The 25,542-nt window shown below is 36.0% G+C and overlaps 3 protein-coding genes across 3 annotated transcripts; 2 read left to right on the plus strand and 1 right to left on the minus strand.

Moving 5' to 3' along the window:
- Positions 1 to 1,305: 1,305 nt before the first annotated feature.
- LOC132183715 (Tetratricopeptide repeat (TPR)-like superfamily protein) lies at positions 1,306 to 14,718 on the plus strand. The gene is made up of 23 exons (XM_059597113.2): positions 1,306 to 1,812; positions 1,992 to 2,053; positions 2,819 to 2,911; positions 3,134 to 3,206; positions 3,378 to 3,737; positions 4,254 to 4,318; positions 4,413 to 4,544; positions 4,715 to 4,756; positions 4,833 to 5,339; positions 5,417 to 5,574; positions 5,793 to 6,315; positions 6,515 to 6,577; positions 6,663 to 6,764; positions 7,479 to 7,799; positions 7,890 to 7,982; positions 8,078 to 8,179; positions 8,292 to 8,396; positions 9,490 to 9,623; positions 10,644 to 10,827; positions 11,340 to 11,471; positions 11,560 to 11,672; positions 11,973 to 12,051; positions 12,149 to 14,718. Exons 1-23 carry the CDS (start codon positions 1,743 to 1,745, stop codon positions 14,240 to 14,242), a joined length of 5,607 nt encoding a protein of 1,868 aa, XP_059453096.2. The 5' UTR covers positions 1,306 to 1,742; the 3' UTR covers positions 14,243 to 14,718.
- Positions 14,719 to 15,143: 425 nt separating this feature from the next.
- On the minus strand, positions 15,144 to 17,951 carry HHP2 (heptahelical transmembrane protein2). The gene is made up of 4 exons (XM_059597573.2): positions 17,593 to 17,951; positions 17,407 to 17,487; positions 17,250 to 17,301; positions 15,144 to 16,075 (listed from the first exon to the last, which is right to left on the minus strand). The coding sequence occupies exons 1-4, from the start codon at positions 17,823 to 17,825 to the stop codon at positions 15,395 to 15,397; spliced, it is 1,047 nt and encodes a 348-aa protein (XP_059453556.2). The 5' UTR covers positions 17,826 to 17,951; the 3' UTR covers positions 15,144 to 15,394.
- Positions 17,952 to 22,643: 4,692 nt separating this feature from the next.
- Positions 22,644 to 24,994, plus strand: LOC132185759 (AP2-like ethylene-responsive transcription factor At1g16060). Its single transcript, XM_088518256.1, has 8 exons — positions 22,644 to 22,783; positions 22,906 to 22,987; positions 23,125 to 23,133; positions 23,248 to 23,336; positions 23,439 to 23,512; positions 23,592 to 23,642; positions 24,164 to 24,240; positions 24,426 to 24,994. Exons 2-8 carry the CDS (start codon positions 22,912 to 22,914, stop codon positions 24,992 to 24,994), a joined length of 945 nt encoding a protein of 314 aa, XP_088374382.1. The 5' UTR covers positions 22,644 to 22,783; positions 22,906 to 22,911.
- Positions 24,995 to 25,542: the final 548 nt, after the last annotated feature.

Consider the following 25,542-nt stretch of genomic DNA (forward strand, 5'->3'; position numbering starts at 1 on the left):
ATTCTCGAGTGCTAAGAGACATTGACATAACATAGTGGGGCTACAAAATTAAGTAAGTTATCCGATGGATCTTCCTTCTTAATCAACCAAGAGCAAGAAAGCATGCACTTCATAAAGAAATGGGAAGGGGCTCACTAATGAGTTATGCATCATTTTAACAAAACACTTTTTCTCTGCGAATTCTTTAAGCTTATTATTTCCTCCAACTTATACTGGCTTAAGCATATGAATAACTTCGACAGAATTGGGCGAAGTGCTTTGTGCTTCACTTTCCTTCTTTTTCTTTTTTTCTCACAAATTTTTTTATTTAAGATTTGGTGTGAACCAACTGATTCTTTAGATAAGTTACAACTATTGTGGACTATGAATGTACTGTCGTGAATTTAAATAATGTCATACTCAAAGGGGAAAAGGGATAACTTGGTAAAAATAATAATAATAATAATAATAGCGTTCAATTTGTAGCCTTAAACATTAAAAATAGATATTAATACTATGTTATTCCCATATCTTCTCCAACCTTCAATCTTTGAAAGTCTCATTACAAAATTCTCCTCTTATCCAATTTCATGATTTTCCAACTCATGGTTCAAGTCCTTAAAATCATTCCATAAAGTATCAGTAGTAAAAATGTTAATAAATCATAATTACCCAAAACTCACTTAACCACTTGCATTATCTTTTTTTTTTTTTTTTTTTTGATTTGAGTATTTCATGAATTTTTGGATTTTCATATATGAGGAGTATTCACCTAGTATAAACGTTAGATCAATATAACTAATTATGCTGCTTCTTACATGTTCAAATGATTCATGATATTAATTTTTTATAGACTAAATTAAAAGAAATTTTTTAAATTCAATTTATAGGAAAATTCTATCTGAACTAGGGGTAGCAATTTGTGTTTATATGTCGGATTCAGATTATATCGATGCATGAGTATAAAACTATATATGCCAGCCATATTAATTAAATGGTTATATCTCTAAATGGTAATCCATTAATTTCTTATTTCATACGTGGCAGATTCCCGAACAAGCAACCACAATTGACAGTCTTGATGAAAAAATTACCAATTGAAAATACGTGGCAGGCGTCTATAGGTCCCACTACAAATCATAAGTGGCCGGGTCCAACGTAGCAAGGAGATGAGATAACCCTCTGATCAGCTGCGTCTACTTTCCAATGACAAACCTACATATCCAGAGAAAAGATTGAGAGAGAGGAGAAAAATGAGAGGCCCCAAATCGCCAGCCTTACATGCTCTCTCTCTCTCTGCGTTTGCTTAAGGGGAGGAGGCCTTAGCCTACCTTATCCTATCCACCACACACACCTCTCTCTCTCTCTCGATGTATCTCTCTTATATCTCCCTCACTTTCTGTCCCCAGCAACTCGTTAATATCCTCAACAACACCACACTATTATCTCTTCGATTCAATTCCCTCCCTTTTTTTGTTTTCCAAATCTCTGCTCCAATCCTCCATTGATTCCATTATAGTGACATTCCTAGCTATAACCTCTTTGATATATAGTGTTGTGGAGTTCTTGTTGAGATTGAGCTCTCCACTCTGTCTCATGGTTTTGTTAGTTTAAAGAAAGAAAAAAGTTCTGACTTTTTGGATGGAGAGATTATTATAAAGGGTGCACTGTGCATGCCGCGGAACTTGTTTATTCTGCAAATTCAGTCTAAAACCAATTGAGGCAGACAAGTTTTAATACTAATTCAACAGTTTTGATTTGCAATGGCTCCCAAAACTGGCAAGACGAAGCCCCATAAAGCCAAGGGAGAGAAGAAGAAGAAGGAAGAGAAAGGTCACCCTCTCTCTCTCTGTCTCTCTGTCTCTATATATATATTTTTCAGTCTTTTTGGGAAAAGATAAGATAAGTTGAGCTCAAATTGAGCCAAAACTGTTGCAGTTTCTGGGCTCTTCTTCAATTTGGCTGCTCTTCTACCTTATTGTTTCTAATCAAACTTTCATAATTGTCTGCAGTTTTGCCCAATGTAATTGAGATTACAGTTGAAACACCAGAAGACTCCCAAGTGACCCTCAAGGTTTGTATATATAATGCTAATGTATTGAATCCTTTCTGTCTATTTGTTGCTCTATGTGCATTACACTCCTTAATATCAGCTAAGGTGAAAGATAAGATTCTGCAGCTTTTAAGGTTCACACAAGTGTTAATTTTTGCCTTCACAGTTTAACAAAATGGCCGCTAATTCTTGACTTTTTTGAAAGTCTTCTCTCTTCCCTATCTCTAGTTTCAATCTCTTTTTTTGACATGTCCGCATAAAAGGGGTAAGAAGATTCGAACTAGTAATTCCTGCTTTATGAGATGTGATTCTCAACCAATTGAGCTATCTCTTGAACCTCAATTCCAAACTCTTATATGTTTTTCTGTTGGAGTTATCCAACATCAGTTGTGAAATGGGCTGGTAGTGAGTTTATAAGTATGAGGAAAAATCTCACATTTTGAGCTAGCTTTTGAGGTTGAGATAGGCCCAAGACCACCCAATACTAGTATCAGAGCTCAGGTTTACCAATAAGTGTCGACCAAATAGTCTACGGAAGAAACGAGTTGTCGCTGTTCCGACCCAAGGTCTGATATGTGAGAGGGAGATTGTTAGAGTTATTCCACATCGGTTGTAGAATGGGTTGATAGTTTGTTTATAAGTGTGAGAGAAAACTTCACCTTTTTAATTAGCTTTTGAAATTGAGAGAGGCTAAGACCGCCCAACATTTTCTTTCTTTCTATTTTTAGAATTTTATCCCATTTTATTTTATTTCTTTTTGTGTATTTAAATTTGAGGGACATGCAGGGAATCTCCACTGACAGGATTTTAGATGTGAGAAAGCTGTTGGGAGTCCATGTCGAGACGTGTCATTTGACCAACTTCTCCTTATCACATGAGGTACTCTTTGTTTCCCTTCTTTGTACTTGCTAGCATGTATTGGTGGACCCCAATTTATTTATTTATTTTTATAAGGTCCACATATGCAATTTTTTTGATCGAAATATGATTGCTAAATTAATTATTTTTCATAAATTTAGATTTATAAGATAAATTCTTTTTAGATATAACGAAAATAATGTCAAAAAACGGTTAACTTCATCTCATTTTGCTATTGAGCAGGTCAAAGGACCGCGGCTGAAAGATTCGGTGGACATCCTCTCCCTCAAACCCTGCCACCTCTCCATCGTCGAAGGTGATCAACGGTCCATATTTCTTGGAATAAAGATAATCTATTTTATAATAAATATTTTATTTTATTGAATTTAATAGTATATATGATAAAATAATAATTTATAAATTATTTATAAACAATAATTTACATTTAAATTTTTTTTGTGGGCCCTTTTGTGTGTTTTTTATGCAGAGGAGTATACAGAAGATCTTGCGATCGCTCACATCAGGCGACTCCTCGACATTGTGGCCTGCACCAACTCGTTTGGGCCATCGTCCTCGTCGCCCAAGGCAGCGGGCCGAGCAGCCGAGCCCAAAGAGCCCGGGAGAGCGGAGGCCGAGCCTTCTCCGAGCCTGACCTCGGATAATGGTGGAGATTCGACCCACAAGAAATCAAGCGGGGCCCAGCGAGTTGGCGGCCCCGTGCTTAACAAGAGCGGGCCTGATGGGACCGAGCGAGCCGATGTCGCGGCCGTGTCGATGTACCCGCCGCCGAGGCTCGGCCAGTTCTACGAATTCTTCTCGTTCTCGCATCTCACGCCGCCGGTGCATTGTGAGTTATCTTCGCTCTCTCGTTTGCATGCACATAAACTGTTTGTGGAAATGCCTCTGTGGACTCTGAGTTTTTTTTTTTTTTTTTGGTTTTGAGCTTTGAGTTTTGGTATTTATGTTGTTTTTCTTGTGTGCATGCGTCATGCGTGGTTAGTGAACGATAAGTTCCTAAGCTTCGTGCATGTATGATGAACTAAGCGTAGTGCCAGAGGTACTGCAAATTTTATACAAATTTACGTGGCTATATGTGGCGGTATCATTTGGGCTCTCTGCACGTCAAATTTCATACGTATGCTTGACAACTCTGTGGTCATGTTAGTTTGCGACTCTTTCGTAAAGTACGAGTATTTTCGGGCATTTCTAATGAGGTTCTTTTTCCTGTTGATTTCGTTTACTTGAAAATCTTGATGGGATTTTTTTGGTTTAATGTAAAAACTCGGAAGTGCAAAGCATGATTGCCTTTTCACAGTTCAACATGAGGCTTCTTTGCTGATTGTGTTTCGGTTTCGGTTTGCAGACATTCGAAGATCTACTCGTCCCTTCCTTGAAGATAAAACAGAAGATGATTTCTTTCAAATTGATGTGAGGCCCCCCACCCCATTGCATTCTTTTAATTTTATAGCTTTGAAGTGATACTTTTGATCCACTGAACTCATTGGCCGTGGTAACTGTGAAGGTTCGAGTTTGCAGCGGGAAGCCGACGACAATTGTTGCTTCCAGAAAGGGGTTCTACCCTACTGGGAAACACCCTCTTCTCAGTCACTCTTTGGTTGGTTTGCTGCAGCAGATAAGCAGGGCTTTTGACGCCGTAAGTTTAAAATGATAATTACCATTTGTTTTGCTGTGTATTCTCTAGTATACTTGCTGTTCTTGTTTATTCTGCCTTTTTGTTTAGTTTTTCTCTGCGTGTATGTCTATAGTATTCATTTTTAATTAAAAGCTAAAGTAGTCATCAAACTGATTATCTTTTGCTTGCAGGCGTACAAAGGCCTTATGAAAGCTTTCACAGAGCATAATAAAGTATGTAAATCTCGTTGTATACTTTCACACATTGATGATAATCAGGGATTTTACATTCACATGTGTTTTGTTTCAGTTTGGCAATCTTCCTTACGGTTTTCGGGCAAATACATGGGTTGTGCCCCCAGTTGTTGCTGATAACACATCTGTTTTCCCGCCACTTCCCATGGAAGATGAAAACTGGGGAGGAAATGGCGGTGGGCAAGGAAGAGATGGAAAATATGACTACAGACAGTGGGCAAAGGAGTTTGCCATTCTGGCAGCCATGCCTTGTAAAACGGCAGAAGAAAGGCAAATTCGAGACCGGAAAGCCTTTCTGCTTCACAGTTTATTCGTCGACGTGTCAGTTTTTAAAGCTGTTGCAGCAATCAAGCATCTTATTGACAGTAATCCTACCATTTCAACCTCGCATGAGGAAAGGGTTGGAGATTTAAATATTAAGGTGACAAGAGATGTACCTGATGCAAGCACGAAGTTGGATTGCAAAAATGATGGGAGTCATGTTCTTGGAATGTCACAGGAAGAGCTTGCTCGGAGAAATTTACTCAAAGGCATAACTGCTGATGAGAGTGCTACTGTTCATGTGAGTAAATAGAATAGATAAATTAAGTTGTCAAAACATGTTATATTTGTTGCTGAGGTCATCTTTTGGTCTTGCAGGATACTTCTACTTTAAGTGTTGTGGTAGTTAGACATTGTGGCTATACGGCTGTTGTGAAAGTTTCAGCTGAAGTGAACTGGGAGGGTAATCCTATCCCCCAGGACATTGACATTGATGACCAGCCTGAAGGAGGTGCCAATGCCTTGAATGTCAACAGGTCAGTCAATCTATCTAGGGCTCGTTATTCATTTGTGTAATTAATGGGACCAAAGTGCAGGATCAATCATCTGCTTTTTTTTTTTTTTTGGACACCTCTTACTTTGTCCAGAAATAAACTATGTATTCTATATAGTATATACTCAATGTAAAGAATTCAGCAGCCTTGATGGTATTATGACTGATTGATGTACTTTTTGTGTATGAATTACCTTGCAGCTTGAGAATGCTATTACACAAGCCATCCACTCCTCAATCGTCTAGTACAGGTCAACGAGTACAGAGTGCAGACATTGAAAGTTTACGTGGTGCTAGGTCTTTGGTTAGGAAAGTATTAGAAGAAAGTTTGCAGAAGTTTCAGGAAGAGCCCACTAAACAGACTAGGTCTATCAGATGGGAGCTCGGAGCATGTTGGGTGCAACATTTGCAAAGCCTAGCTTCAGGGAAAACTGAGTCTAAGAAAGCTGAAGAAACTAAGCCTGAGCCAGCTGTAAAGGGCCTTGGGAAGCAAGGTGGACTGCTAAAGGAGATAAAGAAGAAAACAGATGTCAAAAGCAGCAAAGCTGAACTGGGGAAGGAAGTTTCTATGAATAACAACCTTGACATAAACAAGAGATCAGAAAACATTAGTCAGCAGGAATTGGAGAAGCAAGATAAGGAGAAGGAAATGATGTGGAAAAAGCTACTTCCTGAACCAGCATATTTACGCCTTAAAGAATCAGAGACCGGTCTTCATCATAAGGTTTGCCAGCTGCGTTCACCCGAGAATAATTAGTTAGCCCAATTTGATCTATATGGTTTTGAAACTCATTTCCAAGAATTGAAGATTTCGGTATTGAGCATTCTTCTTGATACATGCTTGTGAAATACTGTTTTTCTTGTTGCTTCATCTCATGTTGCCTTTCTAATTCATATGTTGCCTGGTGCCTTCATATTTGCAGCTGCCTGAGGAGTTGACTGAAATGGCTCACAATTACTATGCTGATACTGCACTTCCAAAGCTGGTTAGTTCTTGAAATATCAAAATGCTCTTCTACCCTGAGGCATTTGACTTAATTTATTTGATGGTTGTGACTTCAAATTTATTAGGTGGCAGATTTTGGGTCCCTTGAACTTTCGCCAGTTGATGGAAGGACGTTGACAGATTTTATGCACACCAGGGGTTTGCAAATGTGTTCCCTAGGGCGTGTGGTAATTGCTTTATACTATTAGTTTTATTTTAAATTTCTGTTAATTCTACTTCCACCATTTCATGATGATTGGGTTGCCCTTTTTTTATTTGGGGTAGAAATCATTTTTCTATTTGACTATTATTCATATTCCAACTGCATATTTGCACCTACGCTGATACATGCTACTCCAGTTTGCCATGAAACCTACACAAAAATCAACAACTGTTATTGGATCTAACTAACAAAAACAAACAAAGTAAATGTCAAAGTTAAAACCCTCAGTATATTGTCATTGTTAAAACACCACTTATCTTAAAAGCTTAGCTAATAGGAATGGGTAAATTTTATCATTTAATTAAATACTTTAATCGTTATCACTTATCAATAATATTACTTTGGATGGGACATGGTTGAAGTCTCAAAGTTCTCAATACCTATAATTTCTTCTTCCTGTGTGAAATTCGTTTTTTAAGGACTTGAGTCACTGAAGTTTCTGCAAATTTAGTTTCCTTTATTTATTGCTCTCTACATGGTAAAATTGGTTCTTCTATGTTGTTTTTCCTCTTATCTTCCTATGTTTACACATATGACACCATAGAAATTCTGCTCAATCTAGTCACCTTTATGAATGGCACAACAAGTTCTGATAACTCTCATGCTGAGATGTTTCGGAAGAATTATATATTTAGCCAGACTGAGCGGTTGAAGCTTATTTTTTGCTTTATCAATGTAGGTTGAACTTGCAGATAAGCTTCCTCATGTTCAATCACTCTGTATACATGAGATGGTTGTTCGAGCCTACAAGCACATATTGCAAGCTGTTGTAGCAGCAGTTGATAATGTTGCTGACTTGGCTGCGTCAATAGCATCATGTTTAAATTTATTATTAGGAACACCATCACTTGAAAACCCTGATGTGGATATTACTAAAGATGATAAGTTAAAATGGACGTGGGTGGAAGCATTCCTTTTGAAGAGGTTTGGTTGGCATTGGAAATGTGAAAGCTCTGAGGATCTGAGAAAGTTTGCCATTCTCCGTGGGCTGTGCCACAAGGTTCGGATTAGATTCCCACATTATTATCCATCTTCCCTCAAAGTGAATGTTTTTTTGTCTCCAGCTTTAAATGGATTCATCTTTTGTCAGGTTGGACTTGAGCTTGTTCCTAGGGACTATGATATGGACAGTGCATTACCTTTTAGGAAGTCAGATATCATTAGCATGGTCCCCGTTTATAAGGTAACATATAATCCATTTTTCACGTTAAAAACTGGGAATTGCAATTCTCTTTAGGATTCTAGCAGTACTTTGACAATGTTGACTCTTTCCCACAGCATGTTGCATGTTCCTCTGCTGATGGGCGTACATTGTTGGAGTCTTCAAAAACTTCCTTGGACAAAGGCAAATTGGAGGATGCTGTTAATTATGGCACGAAGGTATTGAAAAACAACTTCTTAATTTTTTTGTTCTATTTGTCTTTTACTTTTTTGTTCTTTTCTTAAATAAATTTTTAATTAACTGGCTATTATTTCATCTGGAATTTTGAAGGCACTCTCAAAACTTGTGTCTGTCTGTGGTCCTTATCATCGAATGACAGCTGGAGCATATAGTCTTTTGGCTGTAGTTCTCTACCATACAGGGGATTTTAATCAGGTATATGCTTGAAGTAGATGCATATTTCTATGAGTGGATTAATGACTAGTGATGTATGCTGGCATATGTTGTGTCTTGTCTGGTTCACTGAAACACTTTGCATCTTGATTTTATAGCTATAGTTATTATTTGGGTCTATATAACATGAAATTTCAATTAACAAATATACTCATGATGTATATGTGACAGATGTTGACAGAGTCACCAACCTACCTGACATGTTTGGTTTTCTTTTGCTTTTGTCTTTAGAATTATGATATAAATAACAAACATTGATTGAAATATAGTTCCAACTTCTTGATTTGTTAAAAATGATACTGCTAGTCCATATTACCATCAGAAACAATTATTCAAATCTGTGTGAAAAAGATACAAGATGGGTCTTGGTTCTTGACTCTTGGCATTGATTTATTCTGTACCATCACCTTTATGATATAAGTAATGGTCCTAGATACAGGTTTACTATATATTAAACACAGACACATGCTCAAAGTCAAACAAAGGAAAAGAAAGTTAACTATATTCTTCAAATCTTAGATTTTCCGACTTTATGTTATGTATATTATAATAATGTGTCATGGACTTTCCTTATGTTAAACTGTTGATAGGATATTGGAAGGAAACTCCTCAGCATTATATTTTAAGAACATACTTACTTCCCTTAAAACCAAAGTAGCCAGTTTCCATTTGCTTTACAGAGTTTTGGCAAAGTTTGCTGGAAAATATGGAGCTCTATAACTATTGGTTTGTAATCTGTTGTTTGTTTTGGGGTACATGATAAAATATAGATCCGAAGCATGCACCAAGCTAACTTACCCAAAAATACAAGCATATTCCGAGTACATTTTAACTCTAAAGCATGAGCTTTACATGCTTGTTTGTACTTATGATCTGTGAAGTAAAACTTACAGAAAATAATAAATTTGAGAATTAAAGCTAACTGTTCTTTTCTAGATTAATTTATCTATCTTAATCTTAAGAATAGCCTTCAATACTTGAACATGTTTGATGGATGCTCCCATGTAATTACTGTTTGAAAGGTAATGTCAGCTTCAGACTTATTTAACGTACTGACCTTGTTTTCCTTGTTTAGGCGACCATTTATCAGCAAAAAGCATTGGATATTAATGAAAGAGAGCTTGGACTTGATCACCCTGATACAATGAAAAGTTATGGAGATCTAGCTGTTTTTTACTATCGACTTCAGCACACAGAGTTGGCTTTGAAGTATGCTTCCATAGTTACCAATAATGTTTTTTTTCCTAGCTGACTTAATATTATGGTGGCTATGCTTGTCATGTTTTCATTGCTTTCTAGTATTAGGAACAACTTTCCACACTATGGTATTTGACTATATGCATGATGTACCTAGTTCATTAATATTAGAAACTAAAATAAGCTATTCCATGCTATTTTGTTTGTTACGATCATATCTTTTCTAGTGTACTTTCAAATCCCATTCTCTTAGCTTCAAAAAAAATTTGCGATATGTTATTGCACTAACTAAAAAGATCTTAAGGATAATGCTCTATTCAATCAAATGATCACTTTGTAACGGGTCAGTGGGCTTACTATATGACGATATATATGCACTCAAAATATGGATCATTTTCTTAGTTCCAACAGTTTCAGTCTCTTATCACCTGCAAGGAAGTTGTAACAAAAAAAAAAAAAAGATAGTAAAATTATATTAAAATTTTAATAAAGCTTGAAGAGTTACAAAAAGGATCTTATCTGTTTTATTTCATGGAAAGATAGCATCAAGATAACCCATTGATACTTTCGTGAAGAACTCCAAATTATATAATCATAGGCTTCCATAACTCCTATAGTAGTTAAAAGTGAACCTTGCTGTTTGAGGTTACTGACATGTGTCCTTGGAGAGGCTTAAATGTTAACTTGATTTAAAAATCTAAAAATCCAATAATTGTCAACATGCAAAAGGAATGATGAAATTTTAAATGGCAGTATTCTCTTGAGCAAGGAGAATCAAGAGAAATACATGGCAGAGAACTAAATTTGTGATCTGCTATATCCTTATGTTAAGCAAATCATGCCACGTAGCAAACATATCGAAAATTAGAGGGCATATTATGGAAGCAAGTAGCACAACATAGATATACAAGTACAGAACACAATTTCTTTATATAAACTAGTTACAATTAAGTTATAATCATATTTTGAGCTGCATCTAGGGGATATCATTATGAAAAAAGTTGAATAATTATTCCCATTTCCTAATTCTAGGTACGTCAATCGTGCTCTGTATCTCTTGCACTTAACATGTGGGCCTTCTCATCCAAATACTGCTGCCACTTACATCAATGTAGCAATGATGGAAGAAGGTTTGGGGAACGTCCATGTTGCTCTTAGGTATCTCCATGAGGCATTGAAATGTAACCAAAGACTACTTGGGGCTGATCATATACAGGTTAACTCTCTCTCTCTCTCTGATTTCTTCAATGAATTATAGACTCTCTTTGGAACTCTAAGCAAATTTGGGAAAATGAATTTGATAGTATAGCTAGAATGGGTAAAGTTTGTGGGTCAAGGTTCACTATATTGACCATAGTATGTTTGTTATTATGAAACTTATCACCGACCTAACTAACCATCATTACATTCAAATTTGAAGTTTCCTTTTGAGGCATTCAATTAGCCAAATCAAAGCAAAACGCTCAATGCCCGAGGTTCTGTAAGATCCTAAATTACCCAACCTACCAACCCATGATTTGAAAATAATGATGATTTGGGAACTAATATATGTTAAGTACTTTATAAGAGTATTTATATTTAAATGGATTTGGTGATAGTCATTAGCTCCTTACGTTGATATGCCCAACATCTTAAATTTAGGACTGACAATATCTGTGTATACTTGTTTGGAACAGTCATTGATGACTTGTGCTCTTGCATGTTTAACAATAATTCTCGCTTGTTCAGACTGCTGCCAGTTATCATGCAATAGCAATTGCTCTCTCTTTGATGGAGGCATACTCCTTAAGTGTTCAGCATGAACAGACTACCCTACAGATACTGCAGGCCAAACTAGGGTCCGAGGATCTACGAACACAGGTAGTATTTTATTTAACATTTGATGCTTGACTGTCAATTTATGTACTGATCATTGTTCCTCATACCTGTATGCAATAAATTTCTGTAGGATGCTGCTGCATGGCTTGAGTACTTTGAGTCCAAGGCTCTGGAGCAACAAGAAGCTGCACGCCATGGTACCCCAAAACCAGATGCCTCAATCTCCAGCAAAGGTCATTTGAGGTAACAATTGTGTTTGACATTACTGTATTCTTTTGGCCATACTGTTCGTTTCTTTCTGCTGCTGATGGCTGTGTTGTTGCCATCATCATTGTTGATGTAATTAGAAACCCATTAAAGACTTTTATGTTTGAGTTGAAATGTTGAATTGAAGTTACTCCTACACAAACCTTTTCAAAATTAATCAAATTAAATTTGGCAAACAAACTATGTGATGACTTTTATCTGAAAGATTCTTTTATTTTTTTCAATTTTTTTATTGAATTTAACAATTACATTCAATATCTTCTTTTTTTGGATTAGTGTATCAGACCTTTTGGATTACATAACGCCAGATGCAGACATGAAAGCGAGAGAGGCCCAAAAGAAAGCTCGTGCCAAGGTCAAAAAGCTACCAGCTTAACCCTTGTTTTCTTTTATCTTCTCATCTTACTTTTTTTCTCATTGCCAAAATAATCTGATTTCTCTTCATCATACAGATCAAAGGCAAACCAGGCCAAAACTGGGATACAATCTCAGATGAATATCAGAAGGATGAAATTTTGTCGTCAAGTTTTCCCATTGCAGAAAATTCAAGTGATAAAGAAAACACAGCCGAAGCTCAGTTTGCAGAACCTAGAGATGACAAACCTGATTCAATCCTTTCTGATCAATCAGTACTGATAAAAAATGATGATGTGGCACAAGATGACACCTCTGATGAAGGATGGCAAGAAGCCGTTCCTAAAGGTCGCTCACCTACAGCTCGCAAGTCTTCTAGTTCAAGGAGGCCAAGCCTAGCAAAACTAAATACCAACTTCATGAATGTACCCCAGTCATCAAGATACCGTGGAAAGTCCACTAATTTCGCATCCCCAAGAACAACCCAAAATGAGCCTGTTGCTTCAACTGGACCTGCTCCACCTGTTACAAAGAATTTTGCTAAGAGTGCAAGCTTCAGTCCGAAGTTGAATAACTCTAGCACCTCAACTAGTGGGGCAGAGAAATTAGCCAACCCAAAGTCAGCCCCTGCTAGCCCAGCTTCCACTGATCAAGTTGCTAAGTCTGCTCCTGCTGCAAGTCCGATCAGTGTTAAGGCAGCTGGAAAACTTTTCTCCTACAAAGAAGTTGCTTTGGCTCCACCTGGAACAATTGTGAAGGCAGTGGCAGAACAGTTGCCAAAAGGAAATCTTCCCAAAGATCAAAATCCTCAGGTTAGCCAGGAGGCAGCTGTGACAGATCCCTCTCCTGGTGAGGTGACCATGGTAAAGGACGCAAAGGAAGAAAAAGTTGATAAACCCAAAGGAGAGAAACATCTACAGGTTTCTAAGGAGGAAACAAAAGGCAAGGTCAACGAAGAAGAAAAACAAGGAAAAAAGGTTGACTTTGTGGGATCAAAACCCCTTGAGGTTGTGAAGAGTGCTGCTAAAGATATCAAGGTGGAAGGTAAAAAAGTAGAATTAAAGAGTGATGCTGTTAAAGACACTGAAGCAGAAACTGGAAGTGTTGCAGTTCTCGAAGTTGAGAATCCTGATATCTCTCAGGGTTTGAAGGCCAGTACTTCTAAAAGTGAAGTGTTGGGAGTGGGGCCAGATGGTTGCTCAGAAACTTCTCCTGATAAAGATGCCCCCATTTCTGAAGAAAAGGTCGCAGATGGAGATGAAAATAATGTTGACTCGGGTGTTAAGCCAAAGCCAACTGAAGGTGAAAAACAAGATGAAGCAGAACCAGGAAAGGAGACAACCAAGAAACTTTCTGCTGCTGCACCTCCATTTAATCCATCCACAATTCCAGTCTTCGGCTCAGTCCCAGTTCCAGGATTTAAAGATCATGGAGGAATTCTGCCCCCACCAGTTAATATTCCTCCTATGCTTACAGTCAATCCTGTCCGTAGATCACCTCATCAGTCAGCAACAGCGAGGGTTCCATATGGTCCCCGGCTATCTGGTGGCTATAACAGATCAGGAAATCGGGTTCCACGCAATAAAGCTGGCTTCCACAATGGCGAACACAATGGAGATGGGAATCAGTTCAGCCCTCCTTTAATAATGAACCCCCATGCAGCTGAGTTTGTACCTGGCCAACCTTGGGTTCCCAATGGCTATCCACTATCTCCAAATGGTTATTTGACTTCTCCAAATGGTTTCCCCATGTCTCCAAATGGTGTTCCGGTGTCACCAAATGGATATCCAGCATCAGTAAATGGTATTCCAGTGACTCAAAATGGGTTTCCAGTATCTCCAATCAGTTCAGTAGAATCACCAACAGTTGTAAATGGTGACAATGGTGTTGAAAACAAAGATGAGGCTGCAGTGGAAGCGGAGGCGGAAGCGAGTACTGAGAAGTCATTTACAGAAGTTGATGAAAAACCACCAATTGAGCAGAAATCGCAAGAAGATCAAGCTGTAGACAATGAAAACAATCATCCTGAAGTTGAAGAAAAGACTACAGATATAGTCCCAATTGCTGCTGCTGCTGTTGACACTGTTGTGGCAAGTGAAACTTGCAATATTGCTGTGGTTGAGGAAAAACCAACCAAATGTTGGGGAGATTACAGTGACAGTGAATCCGAGATCGTTGAAGTTACAAGTTGAAGGAGGATCATGAATTTCTTTTTAGATGCAACGGCTATGTTCACACCCAGGGTTGTATTTCATGAGACAACGGAAGTGATAAGATACAGTAAATAATGACAGAGACGTTTGTTTTCTGTCGATTTTCTGCAGCATAATGAACTGCAAGCGCAGGCATTGTGAATACACTCAGTACAGTTTGGATTTGCAGTAGCGAGGAGGAGAATCATTAATGTAAAGTGAGCTAATAAGCTGCAGATGTGCGAAGGAAACACGACGACGGTGGAAGGATCACTTGAGAAGTTCGTCGGTGACCGAGTCTCCTTTATATTTTTGTTCATTTTATATTTTATTCTTTTTTTTCCTACTATAAATTTTGTTATTGCCATAATAAAACTGATAGAACAGTGGACGGTTTATGCTTTCAAGCTCATAATATTAGAACTGATGGCTGCATGGAAAATCTGCAATAATAAACTTCAATGCTCTTGCCTGTATCCAGATGTGTCATAGTTTTGATCTTTTGCTTGTCAATTTACATTGTGCAAAATATTCAGGTTCAGGAGCAAATGACCAGCCACAGTGACAGAGATCTTTGTTAAATGTATTTTGATATTACATAAAAGCTAAAAATAGTTTTGAGTATTTTGTATTTGAGGTTGTTTGTCAATTTACATTGTCCAAAGTATAGGTACGGAACCTAAGGCACTGTTTGTTAATGCTTTTTAAAGGGTGAATTTTATTTTTTATTTGGAAAAAGTGTTTTAATGGAACATAAATGTGAAAGTTGTTTTGAATGTTTTGTGTTTTAAATTATTTGTTAATGTTTTTGTTTTGAAAAGAGAGAAAACAAAAGTAAGAAAAAAATATATATATTATCAAACAAAGAGTACGGTAAAATAGGCTCAATTCTTTGAAAGGATAAGCATCTATAAATATCAATGTAATTTCTCTATGATTCATATAATTTAGGAAACAAACAACTCTTTGCACTTGCACTCTTGGATCCTATTGCCATACAGTAAATGGTATGACAGAACAAACAAAATCTGTGGTGCTAAAGAGTGCTCTTACGATGCCTTGAGCTCAGTACAAATATCAATACATTTCTGAGATGACACAATTACATCAGCATCAGCAAATGCTAGTGTCAATGTCAATGTCAATGTCTAGCTAAGACACACAGGTTGGTGATCGCCGGCGAAAATCCAAAATAACCAGAGTGGCGGCGCAGTGTGCAAGCGCCCCAAGAACAACGAACACGTGGAAGATCTGGTGGCTGTGCCCTGCAATATCAAATGCACCGGGCTTCCATCGCTCTGGTATCCTGCTCACATAGATCCCAGCTCCTGTAGCATACAAGATTGCCATAGCAATTTCATACCCCATGGAAACAAAGATATGCGGATGGCCCCAGTGGAGAGCAACAGCATGAGCTGCCGGTATGACTCCGGAGAAGCCCATGGCGAGGAATAGGGAGGCTCTGAAGGAGCGGAAACGAGGAGCGGAGAGAGCAGGCGAGAGAAGGGTAACAATGGCAACGATACCCAGCACAGATATGGAGGTCAGATAGAAGAAACGCGTGAAGGGGTGGCACAAGAAGGCATAGTAGATTGGTGCAAAGAAGGAACAAACTATCATAACAGAAATGCCTGCATAATCTAGGCGCCAGAAGAAAAGGTTGAGGCGTTTTGAGTGGCAAGCAAGGAGGTGGGAAAGGGAGCTACAAACCAAGCAGCTCATGGCTCCGGCTAAGAAAACAAACCAAGGCCATCTGGGAATAGACTCAAAAGAACTGTCTTCTTCTCGTGAAGCCAAAACTGATGACTCTGAAATCTGCCTCAATTGCGAGTCCTGCAAACAAGCACCATTAATACAACTAAGCATGGATGATGGATCAAACATCCTTCTGCTCTAATTCTACGCCCATTGCAGTAATCAAAGTGTAAAATATCTCCTCCTCCATTGACTCCAATTCTCTACCTTTGTACGACATCAGTAAAAAACATATGTACCCGGGTTTTAATACATTAGATTTGGTTCAAGGACTCGCTCGACAAACATGTCATGTCTTTTGGTTCGGAAGTATTAATTAAATAACTAAATCAATCACTTCAACTCGGTCAATATATGCACCTTGAGAACTTAGGCTACATTCACCAAAGAGTTTGAAAAATCAAATGAGCTGAAACTATAACAAATTTGATTAATATGAAAAAAAAAAAAAAAAAAAAAAAAAAAGTTTTATAGTAATTTTTTTATTTGAATAGTAATAAAAAGTTATTTATATGATATAAAATATAAGAATGTTAAAGTTGATTTTAAGATGAATAGTAAAATCTTTTTTTTTTTAGTCCTTTGGCAAACACATCCTTAATTCAGGTTAATAACCACTTGTTTCAAAAGTTTAAACGTTTAATTTAAATGAGAAGTAAATGATAGAAATAATGTTCGAACTCAAATTATTTACTTTATACCATGATAATTGACTACTATCTCAAAAGTTTAGGTAGATAAAAATAAATGAATTTAATCGTTTAATTAATATTCTAACCATATAGTTCAAAAACCATTAATGTTAAGTTAATGACATCTTTTTTTCCCAAATTACGTTTGTCTAAAGTTGGCTATATTACTTATGTTACTACAAATTTATAATTTTCCACAAAACCTGCAATAATTTCATACATGAAAACAAAACAAACCCCACCTTTCTTGTCAAAAGGACCTTTAAAGATTCGAGGGGTCACCTGCATTACCTTTCAATGACTATGGCCCACGCTTCATGTGCTGACAAGTAGTCACGTGGGCAACAAAAATACAAAATCGGCTTCAGATAGCCTGAGATCTTTTTCAATCACGACCGTTAAAGTAAGCACAAAAGGGATCAAGTAATCAACTGAGCTCATTTCTCTCTCTCTCTCTCTGTCGCGCGAGATCGTAGGACCCACTCGCGCGTCCAGTGGTGTCAAATCCGAAATTAAAAATTTTCAAAAAAAAAAAAAGAAAATCTAAAAGTGGAACTCACCGGGAATGCAATCTCCGAGACGTTCATCAACGGTCCTACTCGCACCGGAGCCCTGGTCCCAAGCACAACGTTATCAACACCAATACCAAAAAGAACCAAGACAAAGTTTGGAATGACAAGAATGCCCTCCCCCTCTCTCTCTCTCTCTCTCTCTCACCTGAACAGACCTCCAAGCTCGGCCTTCTCCGTCCAGCTCATCACCGTCAATCCCGCAAATATCAGAAACCCCCCTAAGTGCCTGCACAAGCACAACACAATTTTCCAAATATCAATCACACACGCGCGCAAATGTAAGTATGCATGAATGTATGAGAATGGGAATCGCAATCGGAATCGGTCTCACGTCCAGATGTTGAGGGTTTCGTTGTGCCAAGCGAAGACGCTGAGCAGCGCGTGCTTCAGCGGCCACTCGCTCCGGTAATGGTCCAGTATGTACTCGTTGTCCTTCAGGTACTCCGGCAACTCTTGGTACTTCACCAATCGCCGATTGAATCTCCGATTCGTCTCCGACGTCTTCTTCGCCTCCGAGTCGACTCGGCCGGGGCTCTTGGCACCTCTCCGACGGTGGCTGCTCATCTTCTCCGGCGCAATTGTTCGGAGATCCTCGCCGGAAAATACTTTCCGATTCGACTCTCCGGCGAGATATACGCCCGATCTAAACTCTCCGGCCGATCAGGCTCATTGATCAGTTCCCTCGAACATCTGGGAGATCTTTCTATATATATAGGCACACAAGTAATTACAATCAGCTAAAAGGAAAGCCGTGAAGTTTTCTTCTTACGTACATTCTTTGTGAGCTCGGGTACGTGGCGCTGAATGATTGAATAAATTAGGTAAAAGTCAAAATTTAGTTAAGTTGCTTGGTTTCATTATTGTTTTGGCTAATATGATTTAGACACGTGGTATAGGAGTTGAGCCTAGCGTAGGCTGGACATCGTTTCGTACGGAAGGAGTGTTAAGCTTACAAACAAATTTTACAAAAAAACTTTATATGGCACAACATGATTAGGTTTGAACTTATCTTATATTTAATTATGTTGTGTTACATCAATTTGTAAAAGTTTTTTTGTATAATTTGTCTGTAAACTTAACATTCCTCTTTGTACGGATAGAAATTATTTGGTTGTTGGGAAATTCAATTTGGCGGAAGGTGAGAAATGTAAATTCAGTGATTTGGAAGATTTGGAAAAAATTCATTTAATTAAGCCCTAATTGTCCATTACTAGATGCCTTCTTTTTTTTTACTCAAAAAAAAAAAAAAAAAAAAAAAAGATGCATTTTTACATGGTCTAAAGTCATTGCTAAAGTGTGAACTTAGTTCATGTAATGTTGTGCAAAAATCTCATACGAGTCATGTTCTTTTTCTTTTTGGAAATAAAAGTAATATTTATACCTTATATGAGTGCACAATCCTAGCTTGTGTTACCATGTTAAATTACTACTTACCTATAAAATCTTAAATGCTTTTAAACTTTTAAAATAAATGTTTTTTATTATTATTATTTTAAGAAGAATGTGTAGTTCATTCAAATTCAAGAAGATAGAGCATTTTGCTCTAAAAATACAAGGTGACAACGTACTCAAATGTACAATCAAGAATCTCTTCTATCTAAATATTATTTATTACCTATTTTTTAAGAATATCGAGTTGGGTTCATCTCCTATCTGTATCAAATAGAACATGTTGAGCCAAATCTTATTTATGTAAAACTTGCTTTATTTAGATCAGGAAAGTTGTACAGTTTTATGAAACCAAGTGCTATGGCTCGAATCTGTAGTCAATCCTATTTTCGATAGGAGCAATTGACAGTTAAATCCAATTTTTCCCATTATTTTTGTGTCCGTAATGGTGCGAAAAGAAAGAAGGCCAAACTTCAAGTTATTCAAGAATAGTGGTTTTGAGTTTCTCGACCCTTCGACTTAGTATTAGTCAGTTCTACTTCATGATGAGGGAGATAGCTAACCAACTTCTAGAAGAGACATAATTAACTACATTGATCTCGGTAACTACATCACCAATATAATTTAAAGAACGTAAAGGGGTATGAGTCATATATTCTGCGGAATACCGTCCTAATTATCAAGGTTGTATATCTTTTTTTAGCCTACTCAAGTCCGAACCATTGGGATTCTTCTATCTAAATATTATTTATTACTTGTTTAACTACTGTCTTGATTAATCCATGCGCAATATAATTAGCTTATCTTTTGGTATCACAAACTAATCATCATTGCAGCATATTTAAAACACATATTGTACAAGTGGTTATTTGAGAGGAAAGAAAATCTCAAGTAACCTTGTAACTGACCATAGCCATAAGCCATTTTTGGGGGTTCACCTAAAACGGTACAATTTGACACGTTTAGGTTTAGTTGGTGACCAGTTGGGTGCATTAAAGTTCCCACACCTTGAAGTTGACTCGACATTCAACATGCAAGAAAAGAAAATGGCCAATTGCTCGTATGATTCCACAATTGTATGTTATCATTAACGTGGGTCAGGGTAGTTGAGCCGTTTGGTTCTTGTCGAGGGCCATGCAATATGCTAGAAAAAGTCAAATGGTAAGTATGTCCGACATGTTGTTCGAAAAATTTAAATGACGTGGCATTATTTACTCCGTTAAATTTAATAATATTAAATTTGATTATAGGATAAATCATCTCCATTTAAGGTGAAATGAAAAGAATCATTATCCAATAATATATTAAGGTGTCCTTAAGAGGTGGCTCAATCGGTTGGGACCACGCCTAATAAAACGAAAGTCGCTAGTTCAAATCCACATCCCTCCTCTTGTACGGACTTGTCAAAAATAATAATAATAATATACTAAAAAGCATACCAAAAAAATATATATTATTATTATTAGAAGGAGAGCATAAAAGCACTAGCACCCGATTCTCTTGGTGTTCCTTAAATCAAGGAAACATTAAACACTTTTGCTTTCTTTAACATTATTTTAATATAAAAAATAATTTTATCTCCTCTCTCTTTTGCTTAACATTTATTTGAAAAAATATTTAAATGCCGTATAGAAAATGAAAAATAGAAACTATTGTTGAGTTTTTTTAATAGAAAAGTAAAAGCAGCTTTATTCTCTAATTTTTTTTAAAAAATAAAATAAACTAAAATTATATTAAAGAAAGTTACTGCTAACGCTTTAAGAATGACAAGGATCCCATTCCGCATTAGAAAGAATCAAAGAACCGAAAGTAACTATTAATTGGTTTTACATTCTAAAAGGTTTTTTTATAACTTCTGATAATTAGATGGTTCACATGTTTGCTCTACTATTAGTTTTTTTAAAGTATTAATTAAATAATTAAAAAAAAAATTTATAGCTTTTAATATAAGTGATTATTTAGCGTAACATCGGAATGAAATTCAGGGATGAGAGTTAAAAGCACATGTATAAGAGGTGCCCTTGTTTCTGAACTCCATTTCCATGTCACAAATCTTAATGATTCTAATCAACTTTAATTAACTGGTTTTTGTGAAGACAAAAGCTTAACAAATTGAATTAATTTGTCCAATGAATTGGGCTATCTTTTCCTCTATGGTTAGCTGCAAAATTTTGTTTTTCATTTTATTAATTTTTTTTATTTAAGGTATATTTGTAATATAAAGTAAATTTGCCACAGCTAACACGTGACATGTCAAATATGATTCGTGGCATTGGTTTATTAGTTTGACGAAGCATACTGTCAATTAATTAGATGACAAATTGATGGAAGCATCTATTTAAAATATGGGTAAAACTTAATAACCTAATTGTTGGAATAAAAAAAATAAAGGACTAAACTGAAATTGTACAAAATATAAGGACTAAATTTGATCTTTTCCTATGTTAAGTTGTGGGTTTTGTTATAAATTTGGTAATTAAGGAGTGAATTATTTGGAGTAATTCTAGGTGGCCTTCTTATATTTTACTAAGAATGATGCGGCTATTAAAATCATCGTTGGGCTTGTGATTGATCATTATTGAATTTTGATCAAAGGGTAATTTTAATAGCCACATCATTCGTAGTGGGACATAAGTAAAACACAAATAGACCATCTAGAATTACTCAATTATTTCGGCTGTACAACTTATAGTGGTTCCATATTTCTTTTCATTTATTTTGTTGAATAATAATAAATTGCAATGAGATTGACATATCTTAATTAAGGCCAACCATACTATATACCCTATTTCTTTTAGGACACAAAGTATTGCCTACAGTTTTCATTTTCAACATATAGTGGTTGACATTAACCCCGCGAGGTGCTACTATATAGTTTAGGAAATCCATGATTTACATTTACATTCAATTCAATCATTTTCTTCAACCAAATAAAGAATAGAAAACAAGAGTAAAATAAAGCAAAAGACAACAACATTGGAATATTGGAAAAGAAAATAATAAAATTATGAAAAAGTCATCTTCACCCTCTTCATTTTCATTTCTCTCGAGTTTGGCTTTCGTTAAGCGAAAATATCATTGGAGATTAATAGTCAAGATTGCGTCATGTGAAAAAATAACTAAAATTCTCTAACAATCTTACAATCTTGACCGTTTATTTTTTCATATGTGATTTCCAGTAAAATTTCACTCATCTCTTTCTGTCCACAGACACACGCACGCACCATATATATGTTCTATTAAAAATTGGGGATGGGAAAATGGGAGGATTGCAACATAAAAAATAAAAACAAAGGGTAGGCAACCCAAATAACAGCCTCAAAGCTATTAGAAATAAGTGTTGTAAAACCTAAAACTATTGAGAATAGGTCAAATAAATGACTCGGTCCATTAGGAGAACCAGGGCTGCCAAAGAAGGCGGTAATCGTAATTAAGCAAAGTTTCGTAAACAAAACAACTTATAAAGTAGCAGCTAGAGAAGACGGAGAGACGCTCCACAGCAATAAAACAAGCACCGAAAGAGGCTGGATCTCACGAGGAGATGGTGAAAAGATCTCACAAGGCTTTCAGGAGCTTCTTAATTTCTCTTAAAACAAGAGAGATAAGTGAATGTGTATATAATGTTACTCTTTATACCCATTTTACACCGACTGACGTGACGTATTTTAAGTAACATAAAAAATTACTTAAAACACGTCACATCAGTTGAAATGAACATGGTTTAATTAGCCTACAAATGAGAAGGCTAGATATATGATTTAGAATTCAATATGATTGAAACAGCACATAGCACAAGGTAAAGGTTAAGGACAAGAGAAAAAGGCCATATGAGCCGGTTAAAGACGGTCACAAACTAGCTTCTCTGCCGGCTATCTTAATTTGCCAGCCCATTCTCTTCTAATTAACTCCGTTCTTTTTTCCTTTCCTCCCTTCACTCCTTTATAAGCCTTCTCATTTCCAGGACTCAGTCATATCTCTTCATATTTTTATCTCATGGCGAAATTATCACAGAAAAACAATGCAAACAGCAACAGTACTAATAATAACACTGAGAAAAAGGTGAAACGAACAAGAAGAAGTGTCCCAAGAGACTCTCCTCCTCAACGTAGCTCAATCTATCGAGGGGTCACTAGGTTCATCTATCTACAACCCCCCACTAATTTAACTCTTAATTTTTATTTTTATTTTTTTTATATATTTTTTCTTTATAATTAATTTCCTTTTTGTTATAGATTCTTGTGATCGATTGTTTCAGGCATCGATGGAAGGGAGATATGAAGCTCATTTATGGGATAAAAACTGTTGGAATGAATCCCAGAACAAGAAAGGAAGACAAGGTTAATATATATAAATTTTCTCATGTGTACTTAATTAATTTATACTAATAATATTTATTATTATTATTATTGATATCGGTTCTTAATTTATTTTCCTTTTGTGGGTGATTATTGGGATCTTATTCAAATGCATGCAGTCTATCTTGGTATGTATTGATCACTTTTTATAATTTTTTATTATTATTTTTTTTAATATTTTAGTTATGGTTTTATTGGGTTTTTTTTTTTTTTTTTAATAATTTTGAGGGGTGGATTTTCAGGTGCCTACGATGATGAAGAAGCAGCAGCACATGCTTATGACTTAGCAGCACTGAAATATTGGGGTCCAGAAACCATTCTTAACTTTCCTGTAAATTAATTTGTTTCTTTGATATTTGATTGTTGATGTGTTTCAATAATATTGGTTAGATAATCCTATATATATATTAACAATATTAACAATTAATTGCAGTTATCAACATACCAAACAGAACTGAAAGAAATGGAGGGTCAATCAAGAGAAGAATATATTGGATCGTTGAGAAGGTATATATATATATACACGTTCAATTTTGAGAAAATTAAAATCATTGGAATTGATGAAAAATGTTGAACTTAATTGCAGGAAAAGCAGTGGTTTCTCTCGAGGTGTTTCGAGATATAGAGGTGTTGCAAGGTAACTAATTATCCAAATTCCAATTGCTTTTTGTGCAATTTCTGTTGGTGAAAATTTATTTTAATGTTATTTACCTCACAAAATATATAAGATAAAGTCTACTTAACCCCCTCAAGTTACCATTTCAATGATAATCTACTCCCTAAATTATCAATTGTGACAATTTACCCTACAAACAACCAAAACAATGACAATGTATCCCCAATTTTAATAAAATGACGAAATTACCCTTACTAAAATAAAAACAAAAATACTAAAATTTAATTTTTTAATCAAAGTTTTAAGAGTATTTTTGTCTTATTAAAAATTATATAGGGGTAATTTTGTCATTTTGTTAATATTGGGGGTACATTGTCATTATTTTAGCAGTTTGATGTTAATAGTTTGGGGGGTATATTGTCATTGAGGTGGTAGTTTGAGGGAGTGAAATGGACTTTACCCAAAAATATATATATATATTATTATTTTAAACCCTTGACTATGAAAAGCTAAATTGCAATATTTTATGACATATTGAGCAGACATCATCACAATGGAAGATGGGAAGCTCGAATTGGGAGAGTGTTTGGAAACAAGTATCTCTATCTTGGGACATATGGTATATATATCTTCTTTTCCTCTAATTTCCATTACTCAAATCAACTTTTATTTAATTAATTAAAAATAAAACATTATTTTCTCAAAGTTTAAACATAAATTAATGGGTTTGCATTAAATCTTATTTTTATATCATATATTTTCATGAAAATATGCTTAATTACTTAATCATCTTGGCTTTTGCAGCTACCCAAGAAGAAGCTGCCACTGCATATGATATGGCAGCCATAGAGTACCGTGGACTCAATGCAGTCACCAACTTTGATCTCCGCCGTTATATCAAATGGCTAAAACCCAATAATCATATCAACAATATTGATGATAATCCCGCCGGCCAACATAACCCTATTAATGCCGATACTAATTTAACCCTAAACTCTAACGAACAAGAAATCGGATCAAGTTTCTTCCAAAACCAAGAAACGTACTTAACCTCGGGAGAAACCTCACTGACCGATCAGCCGCGGCCATCGGCGAATGCCACGTCAGCCCTAGGGCTTCTTCTTCAGTCATCGAAGTTTAGAGAAATGATAGAAATGACATCTATTGCTGACTCAGATGATCATCCAATTATATCAATGCCTTCGGAGTCTAATCAGCTGCCACAATGCACTTTCCCCGATGACATACAAACATACTTTGAGTGTGAGGAGATCGATTCTAGTATTTATGGTGAAGGAGATGATCATCATAATATCTTTGGTGAGCTCAACTCCTTTGTGCCTCCAATATTTCACTGTGATTTTGATGCTTAGAGGAAGATTTTCATGGAATGGCTTGAACTACGGCATGCACTCAAGAGCTTAAAAGTAAAAAAATAAAATTAAAATAAAAACAATTCCTCAAATTGATTTTCCACTTCTCATTACTTGAGGAGTAGGCTAACTATATCATTTGGTTCATTCCTTATAGATGTAAAGAGAAATAAACGTTTATTTATCGTCATTCTTTCTATCAAGGGTAATACTATTTTATACATTCATTTATCACATTCATTTTATATCTGCTAAAGTGATATGTTTTCTATGACTTTCTTATAATTTTTTTAAAGTATCTAACGTGAGAAATCACATATATATATATATATATATATATATATAATATGAGTGTAAAGAGTAACATTACTCTTCTATCAATCAAGAAAAAAACTCAAGTTTTCTTTGGTTCTCTCGTTGTCTTGTCCCATCCTCATCTTTTTTTCTTCTTACTTGTAGCATTGGATAGAGAATCTTTACACATAAATATCAATGTCAAATGTATCAAAATATTTTGTTTCCATACTTTTCAGTTTCATAAAGCGCAC

This window comes from Corylus avellana, chromosome 7 (genome assembly GCF_965113065.1).
Source record: "Corylus avellana chromosome 7, dhCorAvel1.hap1.2, whole genome shotgun sequence".
Taxonomy (NCBI): Eukaryota; Viridiplantae; Streptophyta; class Magnoliopsida; order Fagales; family Betulaceae; genus Corylus; species Corylus avellana.